Source organism: Falco rusticolus, chromosome 4, assembly GCF_015220075.1.
Source record: "Falco rusticolus isolate bFalRus1 chromosome 4, bFalRus1.pri, whole genome shotgun sequence".
NCBI classification, from domain to species: Eukaryota; Metazoa; Chordata; class Aves; order Falconiformes; family Falconidae; genus Falco; species Falco rusticolus.
Genome location: NC_051190.1, coordinates 65,687,226 through 65,708,251, shown reverse-complemented (window position 1 = coordinate 65,708,251; position 21,026 = coordinate 65,687,226). Strand labels below are relative to the sequence as shown.

Sequence of the window (21,026 nt, the reverse complement as noted above, 5' to 3'; positions counted from 1 at the left end):
TCTGATTTTCTGATTCACAAAGGAATTTTTTTCTCCTCTTTTATGGGCTGGGAAGGGGGTGGAAGTTTTATCAGTGAAGATTTTACACAAGTCACTTCAGAAAATATTTATATTCTGAATGTTTGCAGTAATAACGGATTTAGAGGTAATAGTTCTTGTGAAAGCTGTTAAGTGGCATCAAAATACAGCAGCAGCAAAACTAAAGCTAAATTTTTGCATTATTTTAAAGATACAGATAACACTTAGGCTACGTAAGAAACAAAAATCCTCTCCTTATCACAGTATGTTGTCTTTTTTCCTAAAAGTAAGATAGAGCTGCTTGATGAAAATATTTTGCTTAAGGGGAAAAAAGTTGGGGTTTTCCAATAAAAATATTATGGTCTCTCTGGGAAATCTGGAAAGACACCAAGAGTGTCCTGCTGTTCAGCCCCCTACTCCATCTGATACTTTAACAGTTCCAGATGGCCTTTACTACAGGATGACCTCTCGTCTATTCTTTTATTATGACCTTTGGGTCACAAATTATCTATAGGATGCTGCTGTCATTCTGTAAGACACTGTTGTACACTTTCATCTAAAGAAGAAAGATGCTTAACATAAAAACTCATCTTTGTTAGGCTGACCTTCCAATGATGATCAAAACAGACAGTTATTCCAATCAATGTCATTGCTGGAGAAAATATGCGTCATTCTTTGCAACACTGACATTAAGAAACTAAGGCACGGTTTTACATCAGATCACTTTTGCAATTCTACTTGGCTAGAGAGCGTGGCATGTTATGGTCATGTAAAAAATCAAAAACATTGCTGTAATGGTTAGGGTGGGTTACACTGATTTGAAGGATATGGTGGGTTTGTTTTTTGTAAGATATTGATGTGGTTTTCATGCAAACTTCATGGACTGGAGGTAATAAAACTTCATGTAGGTTTTGTTAATTATTTGTCTTTCTCTGTCATTGTAAGCAGAACACACTGAACTTGCATAGGAAAATATAATAAATAGTCCCAATGTACTAAATAAAGTAATAAGGTTAATTTCTTTCCTGCTGTCAGTAAATTCATGTTAGCAGTCTCTCGTCAGCTTGACATCAATTAATGATTTTAATTCCAGACTCTTGTCACAGTACTCACCACCCTTTCGTCTAATTAAAATGGATGATGCATGATGAAGGGAAAACACAAGACTTCTGTTCTTGTTGTAACATTTCTATTCATTAGTATACTTTTACAACAAAGGGCTTGTGGCTTTAATGGTACTAGAGAAAGATGAAGAGTTTATTGTATGTTGGAGATAAAGACCTTTAAACCCTTAGGAAACATATAATACAGGAAGGATTTTATGGAATGGCCAAATCCTTCAGGAAAAAAAAAAAAGTGTCAATGTTATTTTAACTACAAATGAAGAGACAGAACGTTTCACTCCAGATGTAGGAACAATCGCTACATGAACAACACCCGCTGAAATCGCAGCCTTGTTTACACTCCCGCGAATGGCCTAGAGATCGCTCCCCGCAAGTGACAGTGGGACCGCCCGTAGGGCGCCCCGGGACCGCGCGCCCCGCACGACCACGCGCCGCGGCCACCGCCGCCCCCGGGCCCTGCCACCGCACCGCACCGCACCGCCCCCGGGCCCTGCCACCGCACGGCACCGCACCGCCCCCGGGCACTGCCACCGCACCGCACCGCCCCCGGGCCCTGCCACCGCACGGCACCGCACCGCCCCCGGGCACTGCCACCGCACCGCACCGCCCCCGGGCCCTGCCACCGCACGGCACCGCACCGCCCCCGGGCACTGCCACCGCACCGCACCGCCCCCGGGCCCTGCCACCGCACGGCACCGCACCGCCCCCGGGCACTGCCACCGCACCGCACCGCCCCCGGGCCCTGCCACCGCACGGCACCGCACCGCCCCCGGGCACTGCCACCGCACCGCACCGCCCCCGGGCCCTGCCACCGCACCGCCCCGCACCGCCCCCGGGCACTGCCACCGCACCGCTCCCGGGCACTGCCACCGCACCGCACCGCCCCCGCCCGCAGCCGCCGCGCCGCAGGCAGCGCCCCCCGGCTGGCAGCAGGGCGCGACGCCTCGCTCGGCCGTGGGACGCCCGGCCGCGGCTCCCAGGCTGCAGCCCCCCCGGCAGGGCCACCGGTCCCCGGCCGTGCCACCTGCCCCCGGCCGCCGCGCCACCGCCGTGCCGGCAGCTCCCCCTCCCGGCCCGCCGCTCCCCCGGCGCGACCCGTGCCGGCGCTGGCGACGTCTGCACAGACGGGGACAACGGTAACAGCGCAATTATGCAAATGTAAATCCCTCCGCAAGCTAACGGCACAAGCGGTTGCGTTTCCCGAAACGGAAAGGGGGCAAAGCGGCAGCGGAGGAGGGTTCTGCTCCGGGTGGCAGCTACGCCCGTGTGCGCACGGAGCAGAGCAGCGCTCCGCTGGCCGCCAGCCCTCCTCCCGACCAGCGCAGCAGGGACGGGATCGTCCGGCTGCCCTCTCAGCGCGGAGCAGAGGAAGCCCCTGGCTCCAAAAGCTCCCATCTGACTGTTCCGTCATCCTCCCAGCACTTCTGGAGCCTCCGCCATAGCGCTTCCACCAGCACAACTCTTTAATTCTCCTCCAAACGGTTTCTCCTTATCTCCTCAAGACTCATCCTCACAACACAGGTGCTTAAGCACCTGATCCTGCATCCATTTCAGTGGAAGTTGAGGAAGAACACAATACTGAGATTAAAATGCTTTCATGGTAACCCAGATTTATAGAACATTAGTAAAGCTCTTAGGTCAGCATATTAGCCAAACAGAGAAAATATCCTGTACACTCTTCTTTCCAGAGGAGAAAGTACCTCCAGAGGCAGATTAAAGCATAAGCTCTACTCGCCCATAGCTGGGATCACACGCTCTGAATCATGAGATTACATTAGAATTGCAACTTCCATCTTTTAAGCATTATCTAGCAGTGAACCATGCTGGATACAGCTGCATTTCTTGAAAACTTCACAAAGAGGCAGGCTTATTTCGTTCCTCTGTTATCTCCTACCCGAGTACAGCCAGTAAGGTTGGTTGGGTCGAGGAGCACTTGGTTTGCAAGAGGCAGGCAGCCCAAGGCTGAAGATGGGGCCGGCACGCATGGCCTTACTATGCAGGTGTCAAAAGCTGGACGTGCCCGAGCTGAAGAAAGGCAGAACACAAGCAAAAGTTTTTGATTCGCTGGAGATTTATTTTGGAATGATCACAGAGCTGCAGGGGGGGGAGGGAACCCCAAAAACCCAAACAACAAAAAAGAAATCCCAGAAAAAATCCAACGGTCAGAGGGGGAGAGACAAAGGTATCAGAACCTGCCGTTTAGAGGGGTGTCTCTCCCAGCAAGGGCCACCAACAAAAACCAGAAGACAAAAGCAGTAAGTTTTCTGTCTTCACATCTTGTAAGAGAGGGATTATACTACAGGGTCTTGAAGAAGTCAGAACACATTTCAGGGCAATTCAGGTTGCAGGATATTGATGGACACACTGGCTACCTATGGAGAAAATCCTATTCTGGGAGGCCCTCAAAGACCATATGTAGAGAGTTTCTTAAGTGGAAAATTCTGCGGGTTTCCAAAGCCTTAGATCCAGCAGCACTGCTGAAGGTGACCATCCATGTGAAAACTAACTAGGTTGTAACACCAACCCTCTTGATCACTGATAAAAGTTTCAAAATCTAGTTTGAAGTCTCTCCTACACAGAAACCTGTGTAAGACTGTAATTAGTCTGAAGCATCTCTGAAAGCTCAAGACATTCCATGTCTCTCCAATCTGTAAAATCAATTGCTCTTAGGTAGATAAGCCAACCACAGGTGCATTAGGCACCCCTGGAACTGATAGAAGACCTTCGGTAACAACAGGGCCCAGAGCTGTTTTCTCAGTCTAACCAAGTGAATGTATCATCTCAGTGGTACCCAGTTTGAGTTGTCCAGTGACGAATGGTGGATGAGATGACAGCACGGCAAAGAGGCGGTCCAAGTTAGCATATATACAAAACAGCTGTATTGGGCACAGGAATAGAGCTAATTGAATTCAGGTCTTATTTGGCTTCCTCTCTTGTCTTAGGAGACAAAAAGCCAAGTTCAGAAAACCTATTGCTTAGTTTTGCCTTAAGGTTTTGATTGGTGCCATTGCTGGGGAGAAGCACCCTTGCAAACAGCACACCAGAGCCCGTCTGGATTTTCAGATCGGTGCTTGGCAGATATGGAAGGATAATGCAAGCAGCCTGCAGTAAACCAGCACTAAAGAACAGTGACATGGGGGCAATGTCCTATGGCCTTGGATGAACTGTTAATCCAATATTTGGAGAATTTACGAACAGCAAGCATTCTAGAGCAATTTTGGTAAGATTGGTGGATGGTCTCCTCAGATGACACTCTTAATTGTTCCAGTATTCTGCCTCATTGAAAGCTGCCTGTATTTTCACCTAGATAATTTCATTTTCTGTTCATAATTACTTTAAGATTGACAGTAAACATGTACCATATACAGCTTAAGAGATACACAGCTGAAGTAGTATGCACCATAATAGAAATTATTATTAATACTATGTTGATAAAAGGCAATTATATTAATTTTAATCATGGCAAATTGAAGAACATTAATTTGCTTATTTGCCTCATAATCAATATGAACATTACTTTAAAGATTTTAAAGAAAATACTATTATAATCACAACACTATTTGAATTATCAAGTCAAGGCATAATAATTCCATAAAACTGGGGCCATGATTGATTTTTTAATGGACCATTCACATGTTCTCTGACCCCCTAAGGATTTTTGCTCCTAGTCTCTCATACATAGTAAATTCATTAAATCCAACCTATTTCCCCAAAGTATTGCATCATTATAGAGGTATATAGTATCAAATACCAAGTAAAATAGAGCAAGTGAATTGTACTGCTAAAAACATCAAGGAGGAAAAAAACCACAGAAAACAAAGTTAAAATAGCAGCCATTATGAAACAACACTGACAGTAATATTTCACTCTGTCTCCTACTAAGCATTTTGAGGGATTTTTCAGTTAATTTGCAATAGTACTCTTCATTAATAGCATGTATCTAATATAATTATTTTCCAGGATAAAAAGGAAACTCTGCAATCTAACTGCAAAAATATTTAGTCTCTGTGGACCAAATCAACATCTGAATTATTCAGAAACATAAGGAAGCACCTCACACATTTGGTTGCTATTTTATTGTCTTTTATTAGTTGTACATGCCACTAGCCCAAAGAACTTGTGTTCTCTTATAGACATAACACAAAGGAAAGCAAATACACAGTTAGGGAAAGAGAAACGGGAGGAGGAGGACCCATGTTATGATAACATCAAGCTGTTATGAAGTTCTGGCACATGCATTTTCTGCAGTTTCAGTGAACACATAAAATTGTTTTTATGACACACAAGGAGTGAGATTCCAGGAAAGGTTCAAATTGGTTAGCATAACTTGATGCACAGGGATTAGGAATTTGCTCCATGCATTGGGGGGCTACACAAATAATTTCATAATTCTACCTTGGTACCCAGCGTGACTATTGCAACCTCTCTCACATCACCACATGGACAGTCTATACTCTCACCATTCTTACTGAGAGAGACATAGAGACACAGAAAACAGAGAGAGAGAGAATGAAGAAAGAGAAAATGTTACTAACTGGAAATCTCAAACCTTTCCTCTTCGAATACATCTATATGGCTGATTTTCTGCAGACTTAAGGTTACTAAGAAACCCTCCGTGCTAGGCAAGCTTGGGTTCAATAAAGTGTATTGAGCCAGGGATCAGCGCTGTGCACGTGTGGCTAACCTTCCCCCTGCCCTGAGCGGGCTGGAGCGACGGAGGCAGCCTGCAATGGCTCTGCACCCCTGGCATGAGTTTATGCACAATGTGGCTGGTCTGCCCATGCCTAAAGGAAAGTTGACTGCACAAACACCCTCATACCCAAAGTCACTTATTTCCTTCAGTTCCAGTGTTACCCTTAACCACTTAATCTGAGAGCACCTTACTCTTAAAAACAGGAACAAATTTAATGACCCTGCTTCATTTTTATTAAAAAAGAGAAAATAAAAACCAATCAGCAGACAAATATAAAAACAATCAAGCACTGTGATCTAGCCACCCTCTGCTGTCAGAATGGGTGGAGAAAGACATGAATAAATTTTTACATCAATTTATAGTAGTGTATCTGTTAAAGAGTAAAAAAATTCCCATAATGTAATCCAAACAGATGGTCACAAATGATAAAGTTTCTGCAGTTTAACAAGTTACTGCTGATCTTCATTAACTAATAAATGTATACTCTTAGCCTGCCTGAACTGTAACGTCAAACACAACCCCAAAAGAACTGAGAGCAAACCATTTTAAGTTTAACTGAGGAGACTATACAAGAGTTACTGTGGCTCTGCTATTCCAGAGAGCTGTTAAGAGTGATGAAGCCATTGCTTATAAACTTCAGTTCTTACCCGCAGAAGACCAAGGTGCATAGAGAGAACGATGGTTAAAGGGACCATCACGACTAACTAGCCACACTGCCTATACAAGGACAACAAAATTTCCCTCCAAAATTCCTGCATCAATCCTCAATTTATAGCTGAGCTATAGCATAATTTTTAGATAAATCATTCCAATTCATAGTTCACTTTCACTGCTAAATGTGTCTCAGTCTATTTATTATTCAGCGCTCAAACTTTGTAACCCTTTAAAGTTTGTCTCCTTAACTGCAGAGATGTCTACTCACAGAGATCTCTCCATGCACATCCACAAACATCAGTTAATTTACAACCTAAGCTTTCCAAGATTCTGACTAAGTTGATATAAGCGATACCAGAGTCTAGGCCCCAAATATCTAGGGCTACAAGAGACAGGATGAAAAGTAGATCGGAAGTATCGAGAAGAGTGTATGAAACATATATTATATAGGTTTTTAATGTTAAGGGAAGCTGACATGGAAAAATAGAGGTACTCACCACTCTTTTTTACAATTAGCAGTTTAATATACATATCATTCCATAAACAGACTGCATGACACATAAATAGGCTGAACTCCAGTGACAAATATACTGGTAAGCATAATTTTTAGGTTTTTTTCTAAGTATATAAATGAAAAAAACTAGATATGCAAGACTTTGAAGAAAAATACAAAACATACTTCATTCTATATAAATATTTCTTTCCTGAAAATGTCAATAAAATCAGTTATAGAATATATAGAGAAAACATTTCATTTTATTACTTTAGTCTCCTCAAGGAAAGGAGCTCTGGGTCTATAAAAGATACTTAATGCAGCCAAAAAAGCTGTTGATACTAATGTCCAAAATAAATCCATCTTTGTTTTGTTATTTAAAGTATATAAACATATCAACATTTGGGAAATTTAATCAGTGAAAATTGAACTTGAGTGATAAGATGTAAAAAAACAAACTCTCTCTATCAAGGTTTAAGCAAATACTGAAGTCTACCTCTCCTGTTCTTGCTTCATTCGTATTCTCTCCTCTTCTGAAGTAAGAGCTTCCTGCACTTTTATTTTACCAGTTTTTTCACTCTTGTCATCTTTGCGATGTTTGCCAAACCTGTTAATAACACACAAAAAAAGAATCTAACTTGTGAAATGAACAAAACTGTATTTTCCTTTTCCTAAGACAAAGAGTCCTCTAAGAAGGGCTGCTTGGAAACCAGGAAAAGAAAGTGCAAAGACCTTAGAACCTCAATTTGTAATATTTTCAGGCTGCTTTTGCTTTGGTGTGTGGTTTGTGTGGCTTTTTTTTTGCAAGTTTTTTTTAAATTTTATTTGTATTTCACTCCACTTAAAAGTGTATAGAATTCCTCACTAAAGAACAGAACAAAACAAAACAAAACAAAAACCCAGGACTACACTCCTTTTTTCTGCCAGGATTTTGGGGCCGCTATTCTGAAATACACAGTCAAACAACGTTTTAGAAATTACTCAACACTATCACTGCCAAAGAACGCAAATCAAGTTTACATTAAATTAAAGCTTTCATGTATGAGCTGCAAGAGACACAGTGCTGTGTGTCTGAGAACTGCCCAGAGCGCAGTACCACCCTCCACACCCACCCCACAAGAGCAGTTTCACCACTGGATCCCATCCAAAAATGTAAATTTCTTCTTTTTCAGCACCAAAGTTTTTTTAAACTTTATTACTCATGACTTTTCCCCCAGGGGGTGTTCCAGTGCAAAGAGGGTGAGTGGAGGGATGGAACAGCTTGGGCTGTCCTAGCCAGAGCAGGACACTGCCAACCCAGTGTTTGCCCTCTTTATGGCTCCTCTTCCCCTCTACCAGCTACATTTCAAGTACTTTAGGTTTTCTCCATATTTGTACATTCCACTGTTTTCTTTTAGACTTTCAGGGAGAGCACACTTTGGCATCTGAGACACTCAGTTATTATTAGGACACAATTGCGTGTATTTCTTAGAAATTTCAGACCTACTCTGAAAGGAATTGCTTTTGTATAAACTAAACAAACACTTAAATACGTCTAAAGTTTAGATGACAATTTTCTATATAAGGCAGAAGGGATAACACGTATCTATTAAACGGTAACTTATCATAATACATACCTATTAACATCTATCGTACCAAAAGCAGCAAGAATTTTACTTTTTTTTAATCAAATGCTAGATGAGAGCAAACTGACACTTGTGCACTTTACACTCAGGTTCACATCAAAAGTGAAACGAAAGCACTGAAACGTGCAAACACAAGCTATGGTGTGGACAGGACACCCCGAATGCTCACAAACAGTGAAATAAAACAGAGTTCTTAAAACTTTCTTTTGACCCACGTATGTAAACAATTGTAGATATTTAGATTCCATAAGACTTTTATAATGTTTTCTCTTCTGTTCCTGTTGATTCTAGTACAAAGCCACTGTGTGGGCTGAAGACGTACCACATACCGACCCTGCAGAATGATTAATTTCTGGCCACTCAGTCAAGAGATGTTATTATACTGCGTAACCATGTTTATGGCTCTTAGGGCAGCTGTTTAAAAACACAACAACACAGAAATACAGATCAGGAGCATATACACAATCTTTAAAGTGCATAGCTGTTCTCCACAGTTCCCAGATTACTTCTTTCCAAAGTAATTCAGGCATCTGAAAACTAAAACTGTTCACTAATAACCATCTGAAAAGGGAAAGGCAGAGGACATGACAGGGTTGAGAAACACAAAATAGGACATAAAAATAAAGTCTCTAATTTTATAATATCTTACATGCAAAACTGACATACTTAAATTCAGTGACTAGAAACACCAGCATGTATCTTTTAAAACATCCACCTCTTTATTAGAGAGTAGTCAAATCCATTATACAAAACATTTACATATATGACAGAAGAGATTCAAATCAAGGTCTGGATGTCACCCACCAGACACAAAAGAAAAAAATAATGGTTAATTTAAAATATCCCTAAATCCTCTAGCCAAGAGAGGAGTTCTGGCAGAAAAACGGTGGAACTGAGCCATTTTACCCTGATAGACAGAGAGTGCTGGGGGTGGCAGGGGTCTGACTGACGGAACACGCAGAGCTGTGAGGAGACACACAACATATGTGGTACTGTAGCACAGCATCCGTGGGATGCCCGCATTTGCTTCTGTCTCCTGTCCTTCCTTGACCCATTCAAAATGTCAGGCAAAGCAAAGGGACCATATTCCAGAGTAGCCAGTTTATTTTTGAAAAAGAAGTAGTGCTTAAAAAAAAAAAAAATAGGAAAAAATAGACAAAATTGAATTAGTTAGTACCCATTAGATTTTGGCAGCAAAACAGAATTTCTGCCACCATAAATCAATTAATTGCAAGTATGAACAGAAATATATCAAAATCAATACCTTATTAAAAAATAAAGTACACAGGAAATTTCTAATAATCCTTGTAAGCAATCTAGTAAATGTCTGGTCAGGCTGCATGATTGTGAGGAAAGTATTTCTAACGTAAACAACACATAATGCAAACCTAGCAAAAATCAATGGTTCGAGTTTCCAGATCCAGCCGCCCAAGTCCAGAACACACCACGCTTATGCTGCGTTTCAAGAGAGGCAGAGGCAGGTTTACCGCACAGGCAGCACTTGGAACAGCAGGAGGGTTCAATTTGCTTTGATTCATGAGCAAGCTGTGGCAACAACCCTTCTTCTCTTACAGGGTTTTCTTCTGATCATCTGGCAATGATCATTCCTTCTGCCCTCGGGGACCATCCTGATAAAGCCTCCAGAAGACATCTCTGGTCCTTTCCCAGGCATTTCAAAGGGTGGCCATATTGCTCCCTCTCTGACTGGAGACTTCCCAGTGCCCATCTTTGACAAGCTCTGTGGTCATCCCAGCAGTGGACAGCCTGGCAGAGTATGAACCACGGTGGTCTTGCAAAGGTGCCTTCTCTGGACTTTGTCACCCGCAGAAGTGATATATCTGCCATAATCACCACTGCCTGTAACAAGTTCAGCAACATTAACTGCACTGTCCCTACACTCGAACCCAGAAAAATCAATGCCATCCTCCCCCCTCCCTGATTGTGTCTTCACGCTTTTAACACCATCACCTGCATAGATAGCATCTCTGTGATACTCAAGAAGTCACGGAGCCACACAGCAGTTTGGAAACACAGTGCCCTAAATGAGTCTGGCTCTGAACAAGTCTGCATATTTTAGCAAGACCTCTGTGAAAAAATATTTGGAAGTTCAAGATTTCTCTTTTCCACTGAGATCACAAGTCTAACAGCATCTCTGTTCAGCTTCAGCTTACAATAGTAGATGTAACACACCAACAAAGGAAAAACATTTTCCAGGCTCCACCAAGCACCTAAGAAAGGTGTTTACAAGAACTGTGATGGGCATGGATATGTACACACACCCCTTTTATTTCTGTAGAAGCAGTCAACACTCCCCACTCCAAACATCATTCGAAGGTTTTGGTAAGATTACTCTTGCTAACATAAGTGTTTGCTATTTATTTCTATTAAATGCATTTGCTCCATGAAGTACAATTTATAGTCTTATTGAAACCCACAGCCCAAATCAGCATCCTCTCCACCAAATTTGTAACAGACATTTATAAATTATTTAACATTGATATTCAAGCCAAGTTTAACTACAGAAGAGCAATGTCCAGCAGTACTAAGGCACACTATTAAAGCCAGCTGTTAACACTCCCTGTACTGTACTGTACTGTGGTGACTACACTGGTGTCCAGCTATTCCAAATCACCAGTCTTTCTAATTTCCTCAAATCGATGTTTCCTGCTCTGATTCATGAATATTAAGTAAAACAGGATGCTTAGAAATAAAAATAAAGAGTATTCAGATCACTGAAATTCAAGCAGTCTATGCAATATCCTTTCAAAACACCAAATGCACATCCCACAGCCCCTTTACAGCCAGCAGTAAAGCCCTGCCCTGCTGGTGTCCTGTGGCCCTTGTGTGAGTCGAAAGCAGTGAAGCGTGGGTCAGGTCCCCAGAATTTAAAAACTCAGTATTTAAAACACCCCAATTTAAATGCATCGGTCCAGTGAAAAGATCTGGCTTATCTTTGTAGAAGTTTCACCTTCTTAAATGTGCAAGTGGTGTAGTCCCTGACTTGCCCTTTGAACGTCAGTTCATGTGTGTGACACCTTCCCTGCAGCCCATCACCATCTGCATCACTGTGAAGCTTACTCCTTTACTGCTCAGGTCCTCAAAAGGAAGGGAAGATGGAATTAGGATATGTCCCCCATACATGACCCATGGCAACTTTGGAACCTTAGTGCTTCCCATACTGTTTCTCCCAAAATGCATATATTGAATGGGCTGGCACACCCTCATAATAACGTCCCCCACTGAAGCGCCTGCTCACTCAATGATAACAGCCTAAGGCTGGAAACTCCTGAAGAGAAATTGTTAACGATATATCCCTTGTAAAACAGCAATCATCATCCATTTGTCCTGCGTCACAGAAACTAGATTTTTTGCAAGGACATGGCCTTGAGGATACTGCCAAGTGATTTGATCCCAGCCCTTGCTGCTCACTTCACAGATGCAGGAGCTGTTCCCCGCTGCACGCAGCTGGGTTAGTGAGTGCCTGAAGCACCTGGAGATTTTCAGGCACTTGTCTGAACCTGTGATGGTCTCATTCTCATTGCTGTGAGGCTAGCTGCTGGGATACTTGTTGCAGTTCTTGCAAATACAAATTAAATGACAACTTTCCTTCCGAAGCAGACATGAGAACTTCACTGCTCAGGATCCGTGCATAGCAATGCTCCTTGCTTTATTGAAAAGGAGGACAGCCTTTAAAAACAAAGGTAAGAACTATGGTTGGAATTAAAAAACAAAACAGTGCAGAAAAGGAGCATCTGTGACAATGATGTTCAGACAGTCCCAGAAGCCTAATTCCAAGATCCTGTCATTTGCTAAGTTAAGTGCCAACAACCTGACTGTGAGCTATAAAAGCCCTACCTAAATCAGTGCACACGCTACCGACACACAGACACAAGCTACTGCATGATGTGCAGCAAAATTACGTACGCTACCGCCTCACAAAGTTAACATATTCATGACAAAAAATGTTGTGATGCTAAAGGCTGAGCTACACCAGACACTGTGGAGCACCTGCAGCCATAGCAGCACAACACTGACCTGTGGCCACCACTTCCCCCAGCCCGAATTCTTAGAACCAGACCACAGAATATTACTCACGGTGGAAAATATAGAGCAAAAGGAAAGTGGACATTTTCCTCCAAACCCCAAACAATAAGAAAAAAATACTGTTCTGTTCATAAATGTATTTTTTCATAGACATAGCCTAATACTTACTTGATGACACATACAGCTATAGAATAATCTCTTTGTTATAAATACAGGAACAGTACCTCATGTAGCAGCTCGTTTATTCAGTAACTCTCTCATCTAAACCCTGTATAAAAAGTATAGCTAAAAAGTAGTTTAATTTTATTTTGTAACTGCATAATCAAAAGCTTCAAGAAAAAACTTCTATGACCAATTGAAATACAGTTTGTAAATTAAAAATACCCTGTCTATCCCAGAGTGTGAGAAACTGATGAAAGAGAACAGCTGAAATCTTGTTCACTCTAATTGCCCAGATACTCCAGGGTTCTACTTAATTTATAGCTTCTCAATTCTCCTTTCACATTAAGGGTTAGAGAAAGTTTCAAGATAAGTGTAAATGCTCAAAGTCATATTCACAGATCCACAGACTTAATCCTCAAATTCAGCCAACAACAGCAATCACAGTAAGTGAAGAAATTAAAAAAATGTAAGAGGACCAATTTTTAAAAGTATGAACTCTGGAGTATAACAGCCAAGTCACATCAGAAGAAAGGACCATCCTCAGACCCTGCGATACTAGTTTGTCACATTATTATTAATAAAAAGACGAGAACACAGACCCACATGCCCGAAGCTTGACCCTCAGATAGGAAATCCCATGAAGTCTGCATAATCTAATCAAACTAAAATGCATACCCAAACCTCTCCGTCAGGCCCTAGCTGGCTTACTTTCAAGCTTACTTGCCTGAATGACTGTCACCAGTCAGGAGGTGGCCTAATCCAGAGCCTGTCACACTCAACAGAGAGGCACTGCCTAGCAAGTGCCTTCGGTGGCTTTGGTCCATTGCATCAGAGCAACTAAACAGTACGAGACTCAACAGAGAGGGTAGGGTAGCAGAATATTTAAGGAACGAACTTAAGCTGCGTGATGCCATCTATATAAAATGCGCAAAATGCATACAACATACATATGTAGACATAAAGAACTTGTACATGACTTTGCATAAATAAATACATAGTCAGAACAACTAAAGAAAGGAGGATGTAAGAGTGGTAGCAACAGAAATTCCACATTTACAACTTTTCTCAAATATAGCTTCAGTTTAAAATAACATATATCAGCATCCTTGATATGACAAAAATAATATACATATAATCTGCTAAATGGGTTTTACCCTGAGGTGTTACTGATGAGATCATTGTCATCCGCCATATCACCCACATATTTCATTAGAATAAAGAGCTATAGGAGAAACATACATTAGTTGATTAATGAAAAAACTCAAAAATTGATTGAGACAGAAGTTTAGTAGCATTATGTTCCTTAATAGAAAAAATACCATCATTAAAAATTAACAAATGGTAAGAGTCTTGAGCTGTTCTATCAGTGCTTTCTGTCTTCAAGGCCTTCATGGTCTTTTCCCCATAGCAGCGAACAGTATTCACACACACACACGCCCCAACACTACTCAAAGGATTTTTGCAATGATTTCTGCAATCTTTTTCACCCTGCTGTCTCAGCAAAATCATAAGATTTATATTGCAAAAGATTATTGTGACATACAAAACCATTCTGTTGCTAAAAAAAGAATGTAATAAGCATAAACAAGGATTCAACACAGCACACAAACAAAAATCACCCTGGTTAGTGATGACTTGAGGGCTGACAAGCCTTCATTTCCAAGCGAAATTGTGCAAGTGCTATTTTTAAAAATATGCTTCTAAGTGCAAACATCTACATATTTGCAATGCATTTCTAGAAATAGCCAATTATCACATCTAATTGAATTAGTAGATCAAATTTTACTTGTTAGGAGGGAGTGGAATGACTGCTGGAGTGACTCAGCAGCAGTGTTGTCCTGAGATGATACAGAAGCACTGACGTACAGGCAGCAGGAGCAAGGCGCCTTCATGTAGGAGCCTGTGGGTATAGTTAAAATGGACATTCATAACTTTTCATTTTCCATGGGTTTCTTTGCCTGTGTTAAAACTGATAAAGCCACAATCCTTCTGGTGCAACATTCAGCAGAAGACCCCTGCCAGAAGGGTTCCTGGACAATTCTACTGTCCCAAACCAAGAAAGGTGCGTTACAAAAGGACATAGTCCACTCATGAAAATGAAGAATATCTCTGAAAATGTACACCTGTACCTCTTCAGAGCAAGGAATTTTGCCTTCAAGCAATAAAGAAACTCATGTGTTGAACACAGACATTTAAAGCAGGAGAACCGAAATTTTTATCACTCCAAATTATCATCCCTCTCTGAAGTTGCCACTTGGTGCATGAATGAGTACTGTACAGCACGTGAAGGTCTATGTTATAATTCACACATTTCCTCCTAACAGCCTCTGCCTCACTTTCCAAACATTAAAAACCATTTTTTTCAGCACTGTTCAGGTGTGGATTCTAGTTCATCTCACCAAATTAAGGCTACTCAAAACCAACAGCCAGGACGGCACACAACTTGTAACCCTTCATGTGCAACATCACTGGTGATTCCCACAACAACTTCCTGGAGAGGAGTGGAAACAACATATGGGATCAGTAACCGTTTCCAGCCACTGAAGCTTAATCTGCCTGTCTTTGCGAGTCAGTATCCCAACTTCACAGAAAATGAGTATGATGCCAAACCAAGAGACATGTCATGAGGTTTCATTCAATTATTTTCATAAACAGTTTTGATAACATTTCCTGAAAGGCATGACACAACAGGCAGAATATTATTCACACCAAGTCGCTCTCTTTTCACAACTTCAGCATTTGTAATATTTACTTCCAGCATAAAATGGTGGAACTTTTAAAAACAGATTTCTTTTATGGAGAGACCATCTGTTTGCAAATTTCTAAACAGAAGATAATCTTCTTGCATTACTACTCATGATTGCCTAAAGCTAGTTGGAACCATTGACAGCTCAAATAGATAAATAACTCTCAAGAAATAAGAAAAAACCTAACAACTAATCCCAACAACTGCAGTTTGAAAAAAAGGCTGAGAAGGTCAAAGGAAGTGGGGAAAATTTTAAAATGATAATATTGGAAAGACAGCAGCAAGTCAGCAAGTAGACAAGAGATTCTTCTGTTGCATGGCCGAATCAAACTCAGTAAGCAATACCACAATGTACTAAAAGTGACCATAAATAACTCATTTTCATGGTGGTCAGCCAAAACCTGTTAAACTGTGGATTGCGGCATCCCTGAAGGAATTAGGAATAAAAAAGAAAGCTTATGCTTAGATACAATTGTGTTAGCAATCATCAATGATGGGAGCAACCACAGAAGCAGTACATGACATTTTAATGGATGTTTCATAACAGCCTAAACATTTTAAAGTTTGCTTGCGTGGCAAAAACTCTTTAATGTTGTATACGCATTCAAAAAACAGAGCGGTTATTGACCACAGAGTTACTTGCTTTAAGATTAAATTTGATACGCTGTGTGCTATTTGTCATTGAAGAAAGTAGTTCATACATGTGACACAGCCAAGATAATTCAGTCTTTTAATAGATAATATAGTCCTAATGGGCAACATATCCTTTCATTACTGTAATTTAATGTACTTACAAATGCTCCTGTCCCCTCTCTCAGAGAGAATTTGCCCATCAAGACTGCAGTGCCCTGTTAGGCAATTCAGTACTGGGCAGTAAGATGTTAAACAGTACTGAAAAACCTGTAAATACAAATTGCAAAAAAGTCTCACTTACAAAGTAAAGAGCAGGCTCCTGAAAACGTCTAAGTGAAGCCCTCCGATATGTCAACTCATCTTTCACAGACATAAATGCACACATACAACTGTCTACTTTGCAATACATAAAACCATACATAGGGATAAAAAATCCCCACCCCACATTCTAAGCATCAAGAGCAGCCTACAATTAACAGATGCCCAACTATCTAAAGTACAATGAAGTTATTCTTCTCTAACATAAGCAATTTTTCTGAGTCCAGGTACAACGCTCTTTCCAAGTGCACTGGGTGCCAAGCCCAGCCGCCCATCTCTTGCTCACACCATACTAAGCAGGTCACAAAGCCTCACCCCAGCTCTCGCCACCCACCTGCCAACTGACAACCACGCAGCTAGATGGACACGCTTCTGTTGTTGCATTTGTCACACTCCACAGATTAGTTTAAAAATTGTGAACCCATTCAGGTATTAATACCACCACATTGTAGGCTTCTAATTACTGGTGTCCACCCAGAGCGCTTAGAGAGAGCGCTTAAACCATGGCTACTCTTCAACATGTTCCCTCCACAACTATACTTCTAATTCCTGCTTCGTTCATTTTAATGCATTATTGTTTCAAAATACAATGCTTCAAAATTGTAAATTACATCTGGCTCAAGGGCTGATTATGAGAAATACTAGCACTTCTGCCTCTGCGTGAATAACTCTGATAATAATGAGCGATTGATTGAGCTCCAAGAAGTCCAAATGATGAGAAGGGTCAATTTGAACATTTCTATTAGCTTCTTTTGTTAAATCTAACACTTTGCCAGGCCAGAGACAAATACTACATCTGGTTACCATGATTTTTCCCAACCCTACAGAAGTACAATTTAGAAAATGGGTACTGGTCTAAAGGCAGACCTTGTAAGAAATGCTAATGAAACATAAAAACCCACCCATTTTACTGGCACTCAAGAGATGGTGGGGGGAAAAAAAAAAAAAAAAAAGAAAAAGAAAAAGAAAAGTTGCAAGGGAAATTTGCTTCAACACTTTTCTGGCAGAAAAGATAAAAAAACCCTCAGTAATACAAAAAGCCCTCATAACTCCATTTTATAACTGAAATACTTGCTTGCATACACATGAGCATGGCCTGCCTTTTGTAAACGGGAACTACAGTGAGAAAATTACTGAAGATGCTCACTAAGCACATGCAACAGGCAGAGAAACAAGGACACAAATGTAATACACTGACTAGTTAGACCAGGAAATTGCAGTAACATTACTCAAACAACTTAGTCTTGCAGCATTGCAATTACACTATATAAAATCAGCAAAGGTTAATATAAATACACAGAAAGTTAATCAAACTACTGCCACTTCATCCAGAACCTTCCAAAGATTAAAACTTCCCTACAGATCTCATTACCTAGAAATGTTAATGTCAGTCAGCACTTTTTCTGTCAATTACTGAAAACCTTTGTTGATACACATCTCCTAGAAAATAACCTCTGTAGGGTAAATTAAGCAATAGGTGATGTCTCTATATCGTTAGCCTCACGCACATATTCACACTTACAGGAGGTACGGAAGGCACAGACAATTTCCAGCAGAGGAAAACAGACAACAGTGTAGGTTCTGTGGGGCAAGTCTAAACAAAAGAGCCTTAAAACCCGGACAAGCATGCAGCTACCATCCTCTTCTCAGAGGATGCCTACGACACCCAACACCAGTTGCCCTCACTGAGCTGCAGCACCCAAGTGCGGGTGGCTGTCGGTTACAGTTTAGGGTCTCCTTCCCATTCTGGGTTCGACAGTGCCACCTAAGTCTCCTTGGGGATAAAAATATAAACTTTGATTAGAAAAACAAATAAATAATGCCAACAGGATATTTTTACAAAGTGCTGTAGAGAACAACTCCGACTACACTGAATGCCCCTGAATTTAACTTCTCATAAAAACCAGAGAGCAAAAAAGAACCGGTACATTATTTTGAAAGTTTGCTATAAACACAGGGCTAAGGCACAGGACTTAGCCTGAGCCAAGGCTCTGGTCAGCTTACATTAACATGTCACTGCTGGCTTCACAAACCTCTGTCTATTCTATCAGCTGATACTCTGCCCTGCGGCTCTAAAAAGTTAGTTTACATAGGCAGTATCTTCTGGGTGGAAAATGAAGAGTGAGACTTTGCACTGCCGCAGCACCACCGGAACAAACTGTCTCTGGAGTGGATGCAACAAGGCTCCGGTGGATCATTGCTGGGAAGTCAGTCTGGCAGCGAGTCCCCACAGCAGCTGGCGCGGGGGCTTGCCCAGAGCTGCCTGGAGCCCTGGAGATGCCCGGCATCCTATAGCTGCCAGTACTCAGAGGCTGAGCTGTCTTCATGGTAACTGCAGTTGAAATAACTATATCAATTGTGATTTATGCTGCTGATTATTTCAGGGCTAAGTCAGCAGTGGAGATTTATTTCAGATAGAAAAGGTGTACAACGTGACTAATTACAGGCAAGAGACGTGGGCTGGTGGGTTTTTTGTTGTTGTTGCTCCAGCCACCATACAAGTAAGCTCCTAGCACAGAAGACCTCAGACCTAGACCAGCCCCATACTCACTGACATTTTTGTTCTGATTTGTATACATTCAGGCACTATAAGAAGTGAGCGACTGGGCCTATATTTACTTATTTAGAAACCCAGATAGATGGTGTTTAAAATAAACCCAATCTTGACTTCAAAGATACCTGGCTCCTGAGATGTTCATCTCCAAACGAGATCAGGTCTGCCCTTGCTCAGTCCTACATACAGTATACAGTAATTATCACTGCCACCTTAATATTTCTTCTAAATAAAATAAGATATTTTTTATTATTGTTTCTAAAGATTTAAAATAAATCTAAAATAATTCTTAAAAGAATGAGGAAAATGATATTAAGTCTTCACATTTTATTTATCTTACACAAGCAGTTTTCTTCCTTTTGCAGTTATAAAGGACAAACAGAATTAGCAAAGTATTTGGAGCTCCACAGGTGATATCAGGTCTCCTAATAGTTACAGACGATGATACTGTTGGTATCATTACCTGCTCAGCAACATCAGAGAAAAGAAATACTTCAACTGTAACACTACATCTGAAACTCCTGCTTGTGGCAGCATGTTGTGCTCTGAATTTCAGGATTTTAGCACTATGGCTTAAAGACAAAGATAGCATCTGTAATAACTTTGTGAAATATTTGAGATTTATTTGTGGTATGTTGCTGTTAAAATGTGTAATAGCAATTCAGCTTGCATTCTAAATACTGTTGGCACACCTGGTGTTGAATATGCTAGAAGCACTTGAAATCAGTATAAAAATATACTACTTTCATTATTATGGTACTCAAAAATGCTGATGCAGCTAAGATTCTAGATGCATTTTTGTTGTTAAGTCTTTTTTTCAGAACTTTTAGAGATAATCCATAAACTTTGCTTCTGATTAGACATTTTCTTACTAAGTGCCACCTATAACAGCATAGCAGAAAAAAAGAATTCTACAACACTTTCAGTCATGCATCCACTACCCATCCACCTTCAAACTAAACTCAACAGCAGCATTTGGAAACTATAGATAGCATATGTTTTTAGCATACAAATATTTTGTATTTCTACAACATGGGAAGCACCACAGGACATCAAAGCCCATAGAGACACTAGCATGAATAAGGTACTATCCCATTTTTAAGATAAGGAAATAGTTCCTCTTGAAAGTTTAAGTAACTTGCCAAAGTCCAGATTTCTGTATTGCAAGCACAAACAACGTAAGGACTAACTGCAGATTCCACTGACAAAGCCAGGTCTATGACGTTAATATATCTACTGAAGTAGTTATTTCTAACAGAGAATTTTTCTACCTATACAGCATTACCAACATACTTTCAACATCTAACACAAACCCTTTAAAATAGCCATATGAATAATAGGCTATTATATTTTTTGACAATAGTTAAGATCACCAAGTAGTCCGTGAAACCATACTACGTTCTTTTTCTTTTTAGGACTAGAAGCCACAGGACTGACATCAAAAAACTCCTGAAAAAAAGTGTTAACATTTGTAGAATGTTACATAGAAATTTGTAGAAACTATGAATTTATCTTCTGCAGAAGCAAACATCTAAAAATTTGCTGTTAATCGCATCATCAGCTAGCCCAAACATGCGCTGTAAAACTAGTTGAAGTGAATGCATTCCAGCAGGATCTATTTTACAAACATCTACAGCCTTTTCTTGCACTCCTGCTTATTGTAAGTTTGCACAGAAGCAGTAAAAGTTAATATGCAGTGGAACACTACATTAACTACTGAAACGTTATTGCACATCAAAAAGGTTTACTGCTGCTTTGCAAACATGCTTACCTGGGTGCCATAAAATACTGACATAATGAATCAGCTCTACCACAGTGCATTGCAATCAGGTCTTCACAGTTATAATGTAAAAGCAGTTCCTTGATACAAGAGTCATTCTACACAATCTCTAAAAGACATTTCTCTAAATTATATACTTCAGATTTTGTTAGTGCTTTGGAATTAGGTAAGTATACCCCAAA

At 40.8% G+C, this 21,026-nt stretch overlaps 1 protein-coding gene across 19 annotated transcripts in view; it reads right to left on the bottom strand.

Annotated features, from left to right (window-relative positions):
* Positions 1 to 21,026, bottom strand: part of PARD3 (par-3 family cell polarity regulator) — a 457,718-nt gene that overhangs the window by 111,042 nt on the left and 325,650 nt on the right. For 13 of the 19 annotated variants that reach the window (XM_037383393.1, XM_037383391.1, XM_037383385.1 and 10 more), the window contains one exon: positions 7,479 to 7,589. The exons of 4 other annotated variants lie outside the window; for them this stretch is intronic. In XM_037383393.1, coding sequence (XP_037239290.1) covers positions 7,479 to 7,589 — 111 coding nt within the window. Of the gene's footprint in view, positions 1 to 5,208; positions 5,611 to 7,478; positions 7,590 to 7,785; positions 10,465 to 21,026 lie in introns of those variants that run through there. 2 more of the 19 variants (XM_037383400.1, XM_037383401.1) reach the window with 2 other exon arrangements.